The 19,598-nt window shown below is 35.7% G+C and overlaps 1 protein-coding gene and 1 long non-coding RNA gene across 11 annotated transcripts in view; one reads left to right on the top strand and one right to left on the bottom strand.

Moving 5' to 3' along the window:
* Nucleotides 1–19,598, top strand: part of MYO16 (myosin XVI) — a 365,514-nt gene that overhangs the window by 190,220 nt on the left and 155,696 nt on the right. For all 10 annotated transcript variants that reach the window (XM_064407780.1, XM_064407778.1, XM_064407774.1 and 7 more), the window contains 6 exons: nucleotides 180–330; nucleotides 4,499–4,609; nucleotides 7,610–7,675; nucleotides 10,377–10,504; nucleotides 15,096–15,201; nucleotides 17,020–17,137. In XM_064407780.1, coding sequence (XP_064263850.1) covers nucleotides 180–330; nucleotides 4,499–4,609; nucleotides 7,610–7,675; nucleotides 10,377–10,504; nucleotides 15,096–15,201; nucleotides 17,020–17,137 — 680 coding nt within the window. The remainder of the gene's footprint in view (nucleotides 1–179; nucleotides 331–4,498; nucleotides 4,610–7,609; nucleotides 7,676–10,376; nucleotides 10,505–15,095; nucleotides 15,202–17,019; nucleotides 17,138–19,598) is intronic.
* LOC135293524 (uncharacterized) lies at nucleotides 3,352–5,808 on the bottom strand. Its single transcript, XR_010355630.1, has 3 exons — nucleotides 5,540–5,808; nucleotides 3,965–4,049; nucleotides 3,352–3,478 (listed from the first exon to the last, which is right to left on the bottom strand). It is a non-coding gene; the product is annotated as an uncharacterized LOC135293524 (long non-coding RNA).

Raw genomic sequence — 19,598 nt, forward strand, 5'->3', positions numbered from 1 at the left:
TTTGGGAATAGACCAGCCTATGTGAACAGTTTATTTCTTACCAATTTCTTTTCAGTACTTGGACCAGGAGCTTGTGTTTCAGCCCTGAGCTGTATCTCAGTTCTGTGCTTGTGCCACCCACATTTGATTGTCTGTCATCCTCAGTGGGAGTCTAATTGCTTTATTGATTCTCTTTGTAGCAATCCCCTGGCTTTACCGATTGCCAAGCAAGACAGTTTGCTGGAGAAAGATACCATGTTCAAAGATGCAGCTAAAGGCTTATGTAAGCAGCAATCTCAAGACAGTGCATCTGAAAATATCACTGTGAACACTACAACCAAACTTGAGCAGGTAACAGCATGCAGTGTCTCGAAATTTTCATTAGCACTTCGGTCTGGAAATTGTAAACTTAATGAACTGAAGAGCATAGTACTTTTTACCTTCACCATACAGCACTATCATGTGCACTGTGGAGCCTTGTCGCCTTGACCACTCCCTGCAGTCTGTCTGTTTCCTCTGCAAATTGAACAGCTGCTTCCTGCCAGCTACTGGAGGCAGGTCAGGGGCTGTGGGGAGGGCTCAGAGCCCCTCAAATTCTATTCATGGATGGCAACAGGGGAGGGACAACTGTGGTGCTGCCCAGAGCGTGTGCTTGTCTCAAACTTCGAGTTACAAAATAAACACTGGGAGACTGAAAAAACAAAAAGAATATCTAAGGAATATCAAGTTGCAAAGTGACTGTAGTTCAAAGCTAGGAATTACCAGATTTACAGCTGCAGTGTTAACTCCCTTTCTTGTGATAATGCATTAGAGTATCAGCACTGATTATTTGGGTACACTTTACAGTTTTCTCCACAGGAGGACAATCTCATTCAGTATATAGGATGGATGCAAAAGGAGACAATTATCTACTCTTTCTAAATCTGACACGTCCCAGGTTTGAATGTTTAGGACTTAATTTTTTTTAGGTTGTTCTTTGTGTTTGGTTTCTTTTTTGTTTTGTTTGGATTTTTTTTTCTTTTTTTTTTTTTTTGTGAAACAGGTTTATTTTCTGTTACATGCATTTGGGAAACATATATTCCAGAAATATTTAGCCGTTAAAGAAAAAGCTAATTTAGAATCAAGAGATGGGGGAGGGTAGCATTTCCATTAAAAATAATTTACTGTGAATTTGAAGCATAACAAAGGAGCAAAATATTGGTTTGATTTAAGCCATGCTTGGTTCAAAGAAACTGCATCTCTGTCTTGGCAGAAGAATGCGTGCTCCACTGCTTTTTATTTGGATGTGTTTCAGAGGAATGGCTTGATCATAGGAGATCAATCAGTGCATCCATATGTAAATGATATGAGTCAGTCTGTGAAAGAACTTCAGCTCTGGAATCCTATGGAGTGCTCCATTCCCTATCCAGTCAGCAGATACCACAACATGTTTTGCACTTGGCATACATCTTGTTTTCATGTCGTGCAGTTTCTGATGTTGCTGACTGATGTGATTTGATGGAAAGTGCCATTCCAAGGGACAAGCACTGCTGGTCAGAAAAGTGAATGCTTGCAATCCTGTAGGGAGGAATCCTCCTATAATTGCAGGAAAAGAGAGGGGAGTATTTAGCTTAGTCTTGCCAAGACTATTGCTTGCTTCTAGATGTTCAACAGAAGTGTGTACAGGAACACAAATACCTCTTTCTGCCTGAATAATTTTGATATAACTTAGCCAAAATTATTGAGGTTTTCATTATCTCTAAGCTAAATTTTGCTTTATAGTTTGTGCACTAAAACATACACAGAAACTGATCAGATTAATAGATTAATTTCAATCTTCTAGATGAAAATTAACAAACACAAATCTCTTTATGCTGATAATTTCATTGTCCACCATGACCTTGAGTCTCTTCAGAGTCCCACGGCAGATTTTCAAAAGCACTCCTGTTGTTTTACTGTTTAGTACAGTGGAAATTCCCACAAAAGTTACAATTCAAAGACAAGCGAGCAGATTTAAAGGTGAATTTCTTTTAGCTCTTTTATTTGAGAAATTTCTGCAGGAAACAGTCTGAAATTCTGCTTTAAACAAACTAGGAGCATTTATCCTATGTTTTTTTAGGAACAGTGAAAACTAGAAAATTTCTGTAGTTGCTGAATTTGGAGTCATGTTCCCTAGCATGGAAGAATAGGAAGAGGCCTGTCTGAGAAATTATCATTACCAGGGGATAGGTTAGAAATGGTGTTTCTGTGGCTTTTTAAATGACTGGTTGCATTAGGAAACAATTAATGCAACTTTTAAGGTGGCATGGGCTTAATAAGCTTTAGCTTTTATGAAGGAAAGAGAGTAAACTGCTTAAACAGTTAAATTTTAGGAAAGTAAAGAATCTCTAGATTTTGTCAAACTAAAATATGTAATATTTTTTCTTTTGATGTAATTGTGATCCTGGAAATAGAGGGATTGTATTCTCTACTACTTGCTGTGCATTATGAATCGTCGGTATATGTGTCTCATATCTGTATTTGTCTTAACAATATTTAAACTTTAGTTTCCAAAGATGAAATTTATCAATTTAACACATTTATTATTATTATTTTTTAATTTCACAACTTGGGAAATAAAGTTTAGATTTAGTGCTGATACCAAAGGAAATCTTTGAACAACCCCTTCCGGCTGTTCCTGCCTTTTGGGTATCCTATTATAGGGTGTTTCTAATGAGTTGTCCTTTATTCTTACCAGTTTCATTCAATCTACATTCAAAGTAATCATGTTCTGTTTAATTTTTCAATAGGATATGTGGAGTCATTACTTGGATTTTATGTTCATATATTATTGAAATATATCAGGATGATATTTCACATGCTTTATGTCAGAAACACCACACATTCTTAGGCAATATGGCATGCAGATTAGGCCTTTTTTGGGGGATCAAAAAGAAAAAAATCATCCTAACACATTTCAGACATGCATTTTTAATTTAAAAAGCTTGTAACTTTTTTGGTTTGGAAAGAAATAACTGTTAAATTTATATAATGCTTCGGGTTTCTTTAATTGCAAAAATGCTGAAATAGAGCTGTAAGAAAATATGATTTCCCAGGTAGGTTTTTATCACTTGAAGTATAAGAGATGGGGATGAAGTGACTACTTTAATAACCTTTTTGGTTATTTTGGTTATTACTTTTTTGGACCTTTCTTGACTTGTATTAGCTTTTTTTTTTTTCCTAGATAAAAGGTGTTCTTTGAGCATCACTATTGTCAACATCTGTGCTGCCAAACAAAGAAAGCAGTATGAATAATTTTCAGAATTTTATCATATCCTCAATTTATCTTCCTCTCATCTGGGAAGGATATTTTTTGAGAGCAGATTCAAATTAATGGCTTGGAATTGAATGGCAGAAGCATGCTCCATGTTCCCTCCACTATCTCCCAGTCTGCTTCTGCCTCAGATCTCCTGTCACTTGCAAAAGCTGAAGGTGTGGATGTGTTCACCAAAAAAGGACAGTGTCTGCTTTTCTCCTGAGCCTTCATTTTAAGCAGAACAATAGAAGAAAGAAGTTTAATCTTGATTGTCCATTCTCAAAATAGACCCTAAGTTATTATAGCAAACTCTGAACAAACCACTTAATTTTATTGCTGTTCATGTGAGAATTGTCTGTTTCTGACTATTTTGCTGAGATAAAAAATCAATCAAACTACATTTTAAGTGTAGACCATTATTTAAAAGCACACTGCTTAATGTGTCAGTGTTTGTTTTGCCTTTAATCAAATTTCCATTATCACTGATTCTTTTTTTTTCTGTCTCCCATTTTAAGTGTAGACTATTATTTATAAGCACACTGCTTAATGTATCAGTCTTTATTTTGTCTTTAATCAAATTTCCATTATTGTTGATTCTTTCTTCTCTCTCCTATCTCAGTCTTTTGGAATCTTTTTTGTTTCATTAGGTTTTTACTTGCAGAGTTTATATTATTCACCCCAATCTCAAAAGTGTTAAACAATTTCACTTACCAGTTTTCGCTAAAGTGGGCTCTTCTGATTATCTTCTGGTTTCCATAACAACACATTTCCAATTTCTCACTACCTTACTTCCATTCTGCAAGAAAAATTCATGTACAATTTCAAATCCCATATGATAAAGAGTGGTCTGAGAGCATCGTTAAATATTTCAAGAAATACGTTACAAGTCCAGTAACTAATTTCTTGATTTCTTCTGCTATAAACATTTAATGAAGAGAGCAGGAAAATTGCTTTTGATCCAAGAATCTTTATGAGTTTAAGGACTGCAAATTTCACTCTGGTATCTTCTTAAGAGCCCATCGCACTCATACAGTTATATACCATAACATTGATATTAATTTTTATATTCTTCCCTTGATTAAGATTAATGATGTGGATTTATTGGGAGTCACAACTTTCCACTTTCCTAATGCATTTTTTCCCCATAAATTCTAGTGGTCTTGGTTTGTACTGTAGAATTAGAACTTTATGGTACAGAATGATTTACTGTGAAGTTACTTTATTTCTCTAATTTGTGTTTTCTAGATCAAGCTGATGCCTCCGGCTCCAAATGATGACCTGGCTTCTCTGAGTGAGCTAACAGACAGCAGCCTGCTTTATGAGATTCAGAAGCGTTTCAACAATAATCAGATATATGTGAGTTGCTATTCATCTATCAATAGTAAGCTCTCAAAAAAGATCAAAGAGAGAATAGGAAAAATAGGATTATTATCATAACTACTGGACAGTAACCTGCCCCAAACTCATGGCTAGTTTTAAATGGATGAGGGCATGTGTGTGTGCAAGCCCTGCAATTCCTCAGGTTTGTGTAGGAAAAGGAGAAAAAAAAAAATATAATATCACTTCAGACCGGTTTGTATACAATTTATGTCTGTTTATTTCATGGAGGAAGTAAGTTGGTAAACATTGATGAACACTTGTCATGAATGAGTGTTTTAAGGTTGCTCGGATCACAGTGTGGTTGGGGTGGGAGTGCACCACCACGATTTGTAATCTTCCTTCTCAAACCACCAAAAGAGCCTTCCATTTTCAAAGCTATGTTAATTTAATAGAGCATGATTACTGGAAATGTAAAAGAAATTTAGATTTAAAAAGCTTAGAATTCTGCATGAGAGATTTAATTATTCATTTCTTCCAGCATCAGAGAAATAATTATATTGTAGTGTTAATCATCAAGATACCAAAAGAAATTTTTGTATCCCTGTCCATATCTTACCCATAACTTATTACTAAATTACTAAACAGCTGAGTGGAGTGTAAATGTGAGATATGCATATTATTTTTAAATTTATAAGTTGATTACACTATTTTGACTAAAGCAGTATGGGGAACATTATGTTGCTGTGACTCCATTTGAAATTGTGGGAACTTCAGTTTTAGGTGTTATGACATCCAATTGTAAAAAAAAATTCTGGGGTTTGGATTCATGGATCAAATGCTAAAAAATACTCATTATATGAGTATTTGTTTTCCTTTATCTCACTTTCAAAGATACCAGATAACTTAAACTGAATTAATGAAGATCCACAGAGGAAGCCTTTTATTTTAAGATACTGAAGATTTTACCTGAAAGAATCTTCTACTCTGGAATTCTCTTAGTTTAATAGAATTTTTAGGCACCAATCACTAGTATTCTGCTCAACAGCAGCCACTGTGCTTTTGTAGAGTGTCAGCATCAGTGCTGAAGAAGCTTCCATCTTGACTTGGTTCTTAGACTTAGAAGGGAAAGTCCTTGGGCTCCGTTTCCAAGCCAAAGTCCTCATTAGCACTGAACATTTCTTGGTTCATGTTCTTTTGAAGTTTTATAAAGTTTCATTCCATTGGAAAACTCAACAGTGAAGTCGTGGGTGAAAGAATGGAAATAAAATTATGCATTTTAGAAGAAAACCTGTACATTTACTATGAAAGATGATATTTCCCACCTCCCCAATCACAATGCTTCCTCTTGAAAAAGACAACACCACTGGAACTGTTCACATGATGCTTTGCTAGCTGACCTCTTCAGAGAGAAGTCTGGCAATGTTTGCATTCCAATAGCAGCAGCTATTTATGTAGAGTGAAATGTATAGCAGCAAGGTCGCCTACAATCTTACACTTAAGTGTTTAGAATTGTAGAATGGTTTGAGTTGGAAAAGACCTTTAAGATCATATGGTCCCAACCCTCCAGCCATGGCCAGAGACATCTTCCAGTAGAAGATGTTGAACTCAGGGCTCTATCCAGCCTGTCCTCGCACATTTCCAGGCACGGGGCATCCTCTGGGCAACCTCTTCCAGTGCCTCAGCACTGTCACAGTAAAGATTTTTTTTCCTAGTAACTATTCTAAATCTTTTTCCTTTCAGCTTCAAACCATTCTGTCACTACAATTCCTGATAAAGAGTCCCTCCCTATCTTTCTTGTAGGCCCCTTCAGGTATTGGAAGGTTGCTATAACTCCTCCCTGGAGCCTTCTCCAGACTTAACTGTCTCAACTTCCTCAGTGTATTTTCACAGCAGAGGTGCTCCAGGCCTCTGATCATCTTCATGGCCCTCATTTTATCCTAACAGGTCCATGTCCTTCCTCTGCTGGGACCCCAGAGCTGGATGCAGTGCTCCAGGTGGGGTCACACCTGTTACCAGTACTCTTCTGGGTGTTTAGTCTAGAGCAGGTTTAAACAGGTTTGAAGAAAAGGGAAAAAAAACCCTATAGTCTAGGGAACTTCTTTGCTTCAGTTAGCTAAAACTAACTAAAACAAAGGAGAGCTCTGTCTTGCTGTTTATCTGCAGAAAACAACAGTCTAGGAGTAGGAATGTGGAGGAGTTGACATGTGGGGGCATGGAGTGAGTGCAGTGTCTGAAAACAAACTTCACGCTTCTTCTCTCCCCCCTTCACTCTCTGGAGCAAGTCTTAAACGTGCAAAATTTATTATTCAGTATAAACAGAACAGACAATTGGGGATAAAAGCATACTATAGTCAACCCAGGGTAGCCCCAAATATGAAATAGTAAAATCTTGCATACGTGCAATCATATATGATTTGCTCTTTCTGATATGGTCAGGATAGCTTTTCTAGATGCATGCTTATATGTTCCTGTACACATACACTTGCATAAAGACTTGTATGTGTATCAATTGCTCCATCTTACCCTACAAGCAACATATTTTAATGTATCAGCTCTGGATAACCAGTATAGGATGTCTCAATTATGTCATCTATTCCACAAAAAATCACTTGAAGAGCTTTTCTATGTGGTAGGCATGCCAAGATTTAGACTTGATGATCCTTGAGGGTCCCTTCCAAATCAGCAGCTTCTGTGATACTGTGACATTTTTTATAGTGTAGCAAGTGGTAAGTTACAAATTAACTTTCAAATAATCTACGAATAATATATGTAGTGCAATTTTTCTCTGCATAATTTTCAGCTAGGAAGAATTAAATTTTATTACAAAAAATACTAATTAATTCTGTTCAAAATGTAAATTTAGATCCCAAATTCAAACTGTGGAGTTAAAAGCTCAGAATTCATGAATTATGTTTAGCATGTTGTTAGCTAGATTTAAGAGGCTTTGTTGAGATTTCTTTTTGGAAGAAAGCCATTAACCTCCTTAAAATTTAACTTATTATTTAATAAAGCAATTATTTTTTTTTTTTTTTACAGACCTACATTGGTGATATACTGTTACTTGTTAACCCATTTAAAGAACTTCCTATTTATTCTACCATGGTAAGCATTCTCTTCATGAAAGTTTGTGAATATTTTTTCACAATTCATATAGTTCATTTGATTGGTCAAACCCCTAAAGTTATTTAATGTATATGCCCATTTTAAATGGGATGCATCTCAGTGTTAGTATTTTAGCAAAACCTTAAAAATTTCTTCCAAGATACAACTATTTTTTCCTGTGTCTTTTTGGTAAGACAGCCATTTTGATAACACGTTCAATGAGCAGGACCTCTTTTGATTGTTTAAAAATAGTTCCTGATGACCTTGGTGGTTTCTGCTGTAGTCAAGCTTATAGAAATAGATGCATATTTCAAACAGTGGTTGAGTTCACACCCCCTTTTCCAAAGCATGATTATGGAGATAACAACCTTGGATGGTGCACAAAGGCTCGAAATGTGGCCAGGCTCCTCATCTGGGGCACTGCAGAGAGCAATGTGCTGAGCACCAACTGAGCACTGCCCTGGGTCGGGCACAGGGAGGGGGATTGTGCCAGGCACAGGCAGCCTTTGGGCAAGGAGGTTTGAGCCATGTGAAAGCATTCAAGTGTTTTGATCTCTCCTTCATCTTCACCCAGCCATTTTAAAGATACAGTGTTGGTATAACTTAATTTATCCTTCCCTCTTATATTCTCATTGATGCACGGAGATCACAGAGCTCAGCCTCCCTGACAGGCAATGTCCAAATATGTCTATTTAACTTACAAGAATTATAAAGGGTTAAAAATTTGGTAAGCAAATTGTAATTTGTGACTGTTTGCTGTGTCATGTGACTTGGTGTGTAACAGTAGTAAATCTGAGAGAAAGAAATGCTGTGATGTTCATGGTAGAAGCAGCAGATTCTAAGTTGGGAGTCTGAATTTATTTCTAGAAATGGAAATCATCCATCATCCCCAAGGTTTTAGATGATGGTATTTTTTCCTCTCACTGTGTATTTTATCTTAGATACATGCTTTTGTGCACTAAGAGAGAACTGTAAAGAGAAAGAGTTTACATATTAAAATGTTTGCTGCATCTTTAGTTCTCTGTGATAGATCTATTTAATTACATTCATCATGAGACACTCTTTGTCCTGTAATTGTTTGGGTGACCTTGGATAATAATTGCTTTCACTTCATCTTTGTAATCTGCACACTGTTGTGCATTATGCAGGTATTTCCCAGATGATCAAGAAACCATGGTTGTAAAACCACTTTGTTTTTGAAATGCTCCAGTTTACTGCAGCAGCTTAGCTGTTGTTGTTTTAAAGTCTCTAAGTGTTAGATGGTCTATGTATTAAAGTAATAAAAAGTGATGATGTCAATTCCTCACTAAATGCTGACATGCTATATGATGTGGCTCATTAGTTAGCATTTTTGTTTCAGGTATGTAGTTTGTTAGCTGTCAAAAAGAAAAGGAATCCAAACATGTGTTCAGCAAGATGCTATTTTTAAAACAAGGATGAAGCAACGAGAATATTACCATATATATCTTTTAATAACAGCAACATTTTATGTTTCCTTCTTCTTTTGAAAAATACTGTACGGAACTTTTTGACAGACAATTTTGTTATTGTGCAATGATTACCCACACTTTGTTTCAATAGAATACTACTAAAATACTTTATAAGAAATTATTCAGTCTGAGATGACATAAAGAATCGCATATTAATGGACACTGATGTACTTTTCTCCTTATGAAATTCCATGCAATTGCTAGATGATAATATTGTTGGATTCCTACATGGAAATACACTGTACAACTACACTACACATTACGATAGCATTATACAAGGAACATGCAAGTGCAACTTTGAAGCTATCTTAGTGACTGTGGAAGTGCTTGAGCTGTGGTCATGCTGCTTTGTTCCATTCCTGCAGAATTTACTTGTGACAAATACATTCTTGAAATTCATGTTAGAAAAATATCTAAACTTGCAACATTTTGCATTGAGCATACATGTATGAAGGTTTTTCTTTGTACTTTGTGACATTCTGAAATGATTCCTGAAGAATTGGTGTGGATTTAATTTTTTTTTTTTGTCTGGTAGCCTTTATGCCTGACTGAGAATTTATCATGGCGCATTCATTCAGCTTCACTGTTGCACATAACCCAGGATTTAATAGTTTAGAATATAAATAAATAAGACAGGCATGGGACAGAAAGGGGTGATATATCAGGATATCCTTAGGAAAAAAAAAATTAAAAAATAAGTGGTTTCTATAACAGATAATTGGATTTACTCAGGCTTTAAGGGTAGTGTCTGTTGTCAGCTATATGCGTCAGATGTTATTCTGTATTGCAGAGAGAGTATTTGTAGGAGAGTGCTCTGTCATGTAATAAATTAAGTGGCTTATAAATTATTCCTTTAACTTTTCATGGGATGTTCATATTTCATCTTGTAAATTTTCAAGTCAAGACATTAAAAAACTGTAAATGCAAGGCATTAAAAAGTAGCTTACTAGGTTTTGTTTTACTTAATGCACAAAGCAGTACTGTTAAGTCCTCTAGTTATGTTTCATTTTGTATTTTAATTAGACCTTCTGTGTTTAAAGCTCTATTTTCTGTAATTAAGATCTTCATAGCTGTTGTAAAGGTATCACTTCTATATGTAGAAAGATTCTGTTCATAATGCTTAGAAAACTTTATAAAAGGCCCAAGATAAAGGGGGTAAAACATAACTGTCTTGAAATGTATTTATCATTTTAATTTTCTACAATTTTTAGGTCACCCAGCTTTATTTAAGTAACTCTGGAAAACTGTGTTCCTCACTTCCCCCACATATCTTTTCCTGTGCTGAAAGAGCTTACCACATGCTATTCCAGGAGCAGCGTCCCCAATGCTTTATCCTCAGGTGAATATTTATCTTTCTATTAATTAATTTGTACCTCCTGCCTTTCAGCTGTTTCCCTTGGGCCTCAGCAGTTGAGATTTCCATTTTATTTTTTTCACTAACTGATTTTTTTTCTGTGTACTGATCTCTGTATCATACATTACAGCAAAATAGAAATGAAAAAGGTTTAATTGCATCTCAAGTTCATAAATTCTCTTGGGCAATTGCCACTCCATGTAGCTGCATCTAATTAGGAACAAGATTTAATGGTAAAGAATTCAAAACTGCTGTGTTTGTTTGCTGATATTACATGAATAAGGATTAGAAACGGAATGTATTGACAATAAAAATGATACGTCCTTGACTAAATTATAAACCTCTGTGGTGAGGTGCCTGTATTGGAGCATGCACTCTGCCTGTTTGTGTGACCATGAGTTTGTTCTTTAGCTCTCCAATTTCAAAATGGATTTTAAAATAGACTTTAACCTTTAACCCTTACTCACACTGTTGCTTCAATGATGCATAACTTCAAGACTGTGAGTATTACTAATCTGTATTAGTAACGTGAGTATTAATAGTGTGAGTATTAGTAATCTGTGAAAAAAGTTTCATCCAAATATGCTAGTTTTATAATGGTGAAATTTGGCATTCATCTGGAACTTTTTAATCCTCAAATCTATTCATTCTTCTTCTCTCAAATCCATCTTTTCTTTGAGATCATCAGGTCCAACCTTTGAGCACCACCTTGTCATCTAGACCATGACACTGAGTGCTGTGTCCAGTAATTTCTTGAACACCTCCCTGAGCAGCCCATTCCAATGGTCTAATCAGGTCTAATCACCCTTTTGTGAAGACCTGATGTCCAGCTCTCCTGGTTTAGGGTAGATTTGGGAGAAAACTTCTAAAGGGGTTCTTCTAGAAAGTAAATTCAAGTGGGCCCTCCCCCAACTGCTTCAAGAAAAGATTTCTCTGGAGAAAAGTGGAAAAAAAATTGTTTCTTTAAGAGGAAAAGATTCACTAGCACAAAAAAAAAGAATAATATTAAACAATAAACCCTCTTGCCAATCTAAAGAGATGGCAAACTCACAGTCCCCTTGGTGGGCTGTGGCTTGTTTGTTACCAGTCCCTCTGGTGCTGGAAATGACGTGGCCCAGGCCTGGCCCACAGGTGTGATCTGCCAGTGCTCCTCTAGGTTTTGAGTCCAGAGCAGGTTTAAACAGTTCTAAGAAAAAGAAAAAGCTACAGTCCAGGGAACTTCTCTGCCTCAGCTAGCTAAAAACTAACTAAAAGCAAAGGAGAGCTCTGTCCTGCTGTCTGTGCTGCAGAGAGCACAGTCCGGGAGAGGATGTGGGAGAGCAAGTGCAGTCCCTGATTACAAACTCCGCTCTTCTTCTCTCCCCCATTCGCTCTTGGAAGCAGTCTTAAAGGTGTAAAACTTATTTCTGGGCTAAACAGATGAATGGGGATACGAGCATCATGAAGTCACTGTAGTCAACAACCTAAACCTCCCCTAGTGCAGCTTGAGGCCATTTCCTCACTGTTTTGTCACTGGTTGCCTGGGAGATGTTGATCCCCACCTGCCTACAGCCTCCTTTCAGGTAGTTGTAGAGAGCAATCAGATCCGCCCTGGGCCTCCTTTTCCCCAGGCTAAACAAACCCAGCTCCCTCAGCCATTCTTCACAGGACTTGGTGCTCCAAACACTTGAGCAGCTCTGTTGCCCTTCTCTGGACTCCCTCTAGCACTTGAATATACTTTCTTGAAGTGAAGAGACCAAATCTGGACACAGGACTTCAGGTGCAGCCAAATTTGTTACCATTTTACCTTTTTTTTTCCCCCCAGTCACGTCACATCTGATCAAAAGCTCTCTCACTGAGCATTTGAGCACAAATAGAGCATTTTTTTCATAACAGGAAAGCATTTGGCCAAATCACTGAAGAGCTTACTTCAGTTATTTGCAATTATTTTCAGTTTGTAGCAAGCCAGCTTTATTCATGTATGCTTAACACCAAGAGCTGTCTTTGTATAAACTTCTAATGAAAGTTACAGAATAAAATGATATTATTAGTTATGCTCTTAAATAGCCAGTAGGTGGACTTTTCATTATTAGCTTCCTTCTGATTGCATTTTGCTCCTGCTTTTAAGGATATGAAAATACATTCAGCGCTGACAAGATAAGTAAAGAGCTATCTGGGGAGCCTAAATATAGTCCTGTTAAAAGCTCAGGATCCCTAGTAAATCAAACCAAAGATTTATGGCATGCTGATTGCTAATTTTGTGAGTCAAAAAGTCATAATGAATACATAAATTAAAATGGTCTCGTTTGTTAAAGCCAGGAGTGTCAATATCCAATGATACTGTTGTGACATAAATCACATTTTTAAACCAAATAATCTGGAATGGATTGAAGTCCTTGTGTTTTACAATGGAATTCGTTAAAAGCTTTGGATTTCCTCAGTTTAACATCCCCAAAAGCATTCTGTTCAATTTAATTTTTTTTGAAAGTATAATTCTATGTATTTTAAATGCAATGGGCTGCTGCAGTACAGTTACAGATTTGTATTAAAACATTGTTTAGAAACACACTGTCCAATTTAGCTTATTTTATATTTTGTATTTTAGAAATATAATTTTCAACTAACATGAAATATTGATCAGCTACAGATAACATTGCTGATAATACAAAACTCATTCTTTTGTATTTAAAAATTTTGCTTGCACATATTTGTTTCAAATCTAGAAACCTCAGTCACTGGGAGCCAGACTCAGCCTCTCACTTACCTACTGTGAAAATGGAGAAGAAATAAATTGTTCTGACTCCCAAAAGTGTTCAAACTTAGTCACTCTTCCCTGGATATACCTTGCTATATAATCAGAATTTGGAGTAGTAATGCTCCAAAGAGATTTGTTTCAAAAGTTCATGCAGAACAGCATACCTGTCTTCCTTTAAATCTGGTGGAAGTATAATATGAACATATTCTGTCAGCAGTTTTCCATCACTTCTGATCATAATTCAAATACTGTAGGAATAAGTTTTTTGTTAAGTATTGTATGAGTGTGGTATCTTTTGGTCAGAATTGAAAATGAAGAGCAAAAAATAAGACCCGTCATTTATAACATCTGAAATTAGAGATATATTGCTCCTTATATGTTTTGTATTTGTAATGTTTTCCCTAAATTTTAGAATTATAGAATTTCTTTATACTGGGATTGTTGTTTACCAAACAGTAATGATCCAATAATGATCCACTGTTCTGAAATCATAAAGGTATAGATAAACCTGCCTAAGATGCAGAAACTGGGGGTAAGCAAGTACTTTTCAGTACTTGCAGAAAGTAATTCTTAAAAATTGCCTGGGGTTGGCTATTTTCTGACTCTTTTACCTGGTCTTCCTTGATTAACTGTTTCCATGTAATGGCTGTGTCTATCCCTAAATCCCCCTCCATGCAATCTATATGATATGGATGATAATGCAGATCCCGTGGATTTGGAGTTGTAGCTTCTTTATTTCCCCTGGGTATATTATGGCTCATGTTCTTTGCTTCACGTGACTTTGTATTTTCACACTTTCCATTGGTCTTTTTCCTAAAAAAATTAGATTTTAATTATTTTTCAATTTCAAAACAGAACTTTTTTTTTAATTATTCATAGTATTTGAAGATAGAAAGATTTGAGCTGTAATTAAGCTTGTATTAACAAAATATTTATAAAGCGATAGTAGGAAACAGGCCCTCCATCAGGTAGTTGAAAAGGAAAGCCAAAGGAGGAAGAGTGACAAAACTTCATGGACTTCCTAACTAAACTTAATGTTTCTTCCTAACATCTCACCTAAATTTCCTCTCTTTCAGTTTGCACCATTATTCCTTGTCCTGTCAATACAATTCCTAACTAAGAGTCCCACTTTGGCTTCCCTGTAGGGGATTTTGCTTCCTTCCTCCATCCCACCACTTTTCTATTGTTTATTTTCACCTTTGTCATTCTGTTGCCTTTTACCTTATTTATTTTGATCACTTTCCCTGTCAGAAATTCTCATTCTTTTGAATATTTATTCCATATTACAAACAAGAAATCACAGTGATCTAGATAGAATCACTAAAGTCAGAGTGTATTACAGAAACTGGGCAGGTTGTAAAATCAATCAGCTTTTTCTCTTCCTTTTGTATTTTCTTTCCATTCTTTCTATTGTATTCTTCACTTTCTGTTTCTTCTGATTCCCCATCATTACCACAGCAGTAATTTCCCATCTGGAAAGAGAACCAGGCAGCATTAGTGAGCTCCTTTACTGGACAAAAGATAAAGGAAAATATAAAATCTGTGCTCTAAGCACCTTCAAAAAGACTTGAAAGCATTAGATTTGATTGGTTTGACCTGTGGTACCAGACAATGTATCTGAAGGTACATGAATGCTCTGAAGCCTTCATGTACACAGACAATCAGTCAGTCAGTCTGTCTCCTATGTTGTTTTCTTTATTTGTCACCCATAAACCCTCTGATATTTGAAATAAAGGTTTAGTGGAGGTACCTTCAAACAAATCTAGCAGAGAATGTAAATAACATTTCACTTATGAAACTGACAATGATTCCTTCCTCTCTTCCTTGCCTGTCATCTTGCAGTGGAGAAAGTGGTTCTGGGAAGACTGAAGCCTGCAAACAGATAGTGAAACACCTCACTAGTAGAGCCAGCTGCAGCAGAAATACCTTTGATACAAAGATAAAACATGTAAGTAGCATTCCGACCACTGAGTGGAATGAAGCAAAACCTTGGCCTCTTGGGTAGGCAGAGATATTTGAATTGTATGGAAAAAGGTATCAGCTCTGTAGAAATTTGTTTTCACCTTTGAAGTCAAAGGAAGTTTTGGTTTTTTTTCCATGAATGGGAATGGGATTAAGCTCACATTGATGTAATAAGAAGAATCTCCAAAGTGGAGATAGTTTTGTTTCTATGTTTTGATGACTTTGAAAATCAGTGTTGCAGTGAATAAGAAACATTTCTGTGATAAGGAACTCTTTCTTAAACATTAAATTAATTGCCTTCAGTAAATAAATAAATTTGTCTGTATGGTATTCGCTGGACAGTATAAGAAGTGTTGAGACACCTGAAGTAATAGTATGCAAGACAGAAAATGTAAACTTGCAGGAAAAATGCAAGGATTGAATCAAGTTATAAGGATCAATATCTGTGTACTAAATATATTTAAGAAATAGGTAAGAGTTCTGAATATTTGCTCAGTCATTTAATTTCCAAAATATGTGTTTCCATATACCCCTATTTTATTGGCTAGAAAGGTTCACATTGACATTTTGAATTATGCTGAACCCTGGATTGCCAATTCAAATTCTTTATAGAAATTACATTTCCTGCTGAAACTTCTCATCTGAAATACCAACTCGGAGGCAGCTATCAATGGCTTTTAATGGAGGTAGAAGAGCATTACCAAATTTTGGTTATAGAAATATCCTTAAAAACTAGCTTGGATGGGGTGTGTCTCACTTTAGATGGTAAATGTATCAGATCTCATCCATAGAGAATAGAGATTTTAATTTAGCTATCTTTTAAGGTGTCTTAATTAACACAGTTGTCTGGATTAATTCCTGCTGCAGTTATGCATAGCACCATTAAATTAATAAAGTTGCACAGGTTAAAGCAATTGCTGAATTAGTCTAAGAGCAAATACATCCTAAACAACACTGCTAGAGTTGAACTGGAACCAAAATTTGGCTGGCTAGTTTTCTGCTGCCACCTACTGCACAGACATCTGGTTTAATTAATAATTGTGAATGGTTTACTTTTCAGAGCTTCTCTGCTCTTCAGAGCACAGACCTCTTCCCTCCCCAGCTAGGTCATCCATCTTCATGAAAAGAGTGATATGAGAATAACAGTGTGTATGCACCACATTGCAATCAGCTTCAAGGATGCATAGAGGAAGGTTCTGAAGGGAAACTGTGAGGGTGTAAACAACTAATTATACACAGAAAAGCTAAATACAGTGTCTGTGACCATGGAAACCTAACATGGAAATGCATTAGTGAGACATGCCATAAAAATGTCTGAATCTGTTCTTTCCCTCACTTTTTCACTAGTATAATCCTGAAATAATTCTACTTGAAATCAATAATTTATTCCATTTCTTACATCATATAAATCTTGTAAATTCCTTTGTCGGGTTATTAGTATTGACTGAATGTATCTTCATAAGCTGTCTTCAAAGATTTTAATATTTTTGCTAAGTGTGACAGCTCCAGGAATATGACTCCAGTCACTCATGTCCAAACTACTGGTAGGGACACAGCTTACATGTGAACTTTTCACTTAAAACTTTCACTATTCTGACATTACTTTTTTTTTGAAATATATTTATTTTGAGCTGTCTTCTATTTGGAAAAAAACCTGCCAAGTATTTTTTTAAATTCCAAGATGAAAAATGGTCTTCTTCCCCCCACCTCCCACTTATTAATCACAAGCAAACATCACAGATGTTTCTTGAAATATCTTCCTGTTTATCTCCTCTATTTTTACTTCTTTAATATTATTTTGCAGGTAAACTGTATCTTGGAGGCCTTTGGACATGCTAAAACACCCTTGAATGATTTTTCCAGCTGTTTTATAAAGTTTTTTGAACTACAGTTTTGTGAGAGAAAAAAAACATTAACTGCAGGTAAGTATCACTTAATCTGTAAATTTTGATGTCATGCACAGAGTGTCAGATCAGAGATCCCTTTGTGCCATGCCCAAAATTGGACAGCAAGGGATTCAAAGTACATGGAAGAGACATGGGGAAGTTAGGAAGTGTCAGAGGAACAGATTTCACAGCCTGTGAAATCACTGTCAGGAGTGAGCAGTGGCTCTTCTAAACAGCCACAAGGTGGCAGAGAAAGACAAGAAACAAACTGACGACGGCAATTCCTCGTATTTCCCAGGAGGTCACATTTTGTTTTATTTCCTGGATCAACAAACTGAGAGCTGACTAGTGCAACACTGTGAAGTAAGAGTGAAAAGTGGATTAAGTTGTTAAGTTCTGCATTTGTACATAGTATTATGTTGGGTGTTTTAAGTATTCCTTAAATTAGTGAGTAATATAATCTTTTTAGTAAAAAAAACAAACAACCAACCAAACAAACAAGAAAAAGAAAAAGCAACAAAAAAATGTAATACTGAAATCAGAAGTAATTTATTACAGCTTAGAGCTTCTTTTAAAACAACTAGGAACCATATTGTTGTTTATTCTTCTTAGAAGCAAGAAGATAGTATGCAATTCATTCCTGCTTTCAGAGTAAGTGTGAGTCTTCTAATCCCTAGTAAGCATTCATTAGTTTAAAAAACCAACCAACCAACCAAACAAACAAACCCCAAAAAACCCAAAGAAATTGAGCAAATTTTCAGTTTGATTCTGCAAACTCTCTTCAAAAGCAGTCATCATAAAGTTACTCTGTGTCAAAGCAAGGTATGTCTGCAGAAACAGTGACACATAGTTTCCTACTTGCACTGTTCCTGGATGTAGAAGCTGTATGGCAAAACACACTTTTGTTCCAAGTAAATTAGATTCTGTTAGATAAGCATTTCCAGATCTACTGTCTTTTTTTTTCTTTGTTCTTTTATTTTAATTTTAAATGTGTTTATGCTTTCTGAAGAGTTTCCTAAAAAAATTCTTTGGAAATATTTCCAATTACATTTTCTTGAGGCAGTTCACTATAGTCTAGAAAATATGATAGTTCCTTCATAGGAAATGTCATGCATGGGAAATTGCTAACACTTTTTTCTGCTTTATTTTATAATGAGTGTAGGATGGTTGCAAAAGAAATTCAAAACTAAAAATGTGCAATTTTGTTTTTCATTTATAAGCTCTTGTGGGAGGAATGCAAAATTAAATATACATTAGCATGGACTGAAGAGCATCTCAGTTCAGTTTATAAAAATAAACCTCAATCCCTAAAGCTAAAATTGTACAGACCCTTGTATTGTACATATTTAATTTTAGTATATTTTGTCTGCAGGGACATGGGTTTATGAACAGCTTTACTCAGAACTGACAGTTTAATTCACAGCCATTGCCTGTGACAGGATCAGTTAAACAGGTTCTTGTGTCAGTTTTCTGATATGCTGATTCTGTGGTTTTATGATTCTCAAGCCATAGGCAACAAATGAGAAAATGTAAGGGTAGTCAGGTCAATTAACAAATGTAAACAAATTACTTATCTACCCTGCTCTTCCCTAATTATTTAGGAATTGAATCAATTATTCTTATCAACTCTAAGATAGCCTAAAGTTACATAATTTACAATCAAGAGAGACATGCCTTACTACAGCAGTAGAAATGTGTTTTATATTTCTGAAATTTGCAATTGTTCCTGGTGTTTGATTTGCATAGTAGATGTTGCCGTTTCTTGGCCACTGCTAAGCATCAATCTGAGTGAAATTGTCCCACATTTAGACCACCATAAATGAGAAAAGAATAATGTATGTTGTCTTTGGCAGGTTTAAATTCCACCCAGGCATGCTCTGTATTTATTTGCAATGTCATTTGCAGCAGTATTTACTTTCTTGCACTGTTTAAACATAAATGACTAATTTAAATATGCAGAGCACCTGATTTTGCTGAGCCATGAATTTATAACTCATTGATACTAACGAGGCTAAATATGTCTGATTTTTATTCAGACAATCAATTTGCCAAGGCAGGGACATGCAAAGTGCATGTGTACACTTTTATTACAGAGGGCAAGCCCAAAGTGGAACTCCTTGCATTTTGAGTGGACACCACTGAAGTTTGTGGCAGCTTCTTGTTCATGCTGAATTCTTCTAGACCCTGGAAATGCTCTGACTTTTATCACAAGGTTTATTCTTGTAGCAGAAAGTACAATATACCTAAATAACTGAAATGTTTCCCATAACTTTCATCATTATATTTGATTCATTCTTTAGCATAAACTGTGTTTCTGTCATGATGTGTTGAAAACAAGAATGGGGAATTTTAGTGTGGCTCTACTCAAAGCCAGTACAGATATCAGAAGACATCTTATGTAACAAAAAGTTTTATTTTGGAACAAACACTTAGAATAAGCTACAGGCCAGTGATTTCATTAAGTTTCTAAAATAAATTAAAAATTCAAAGATTGATC

Source organism: Passer domesticus, chromosome 2 (assembly GCF_036417665.1).
Source record: "Passer domesticus isolate bPasDom1 chromosome 2, bPasDom1.hap1, whole genome shotgun sequence".
Lineage (NCBI taxonomy): Eukaryota > Metazoa > Chordata > Aves > Passeriformes > Passeridae > Passer > Passer domesticus.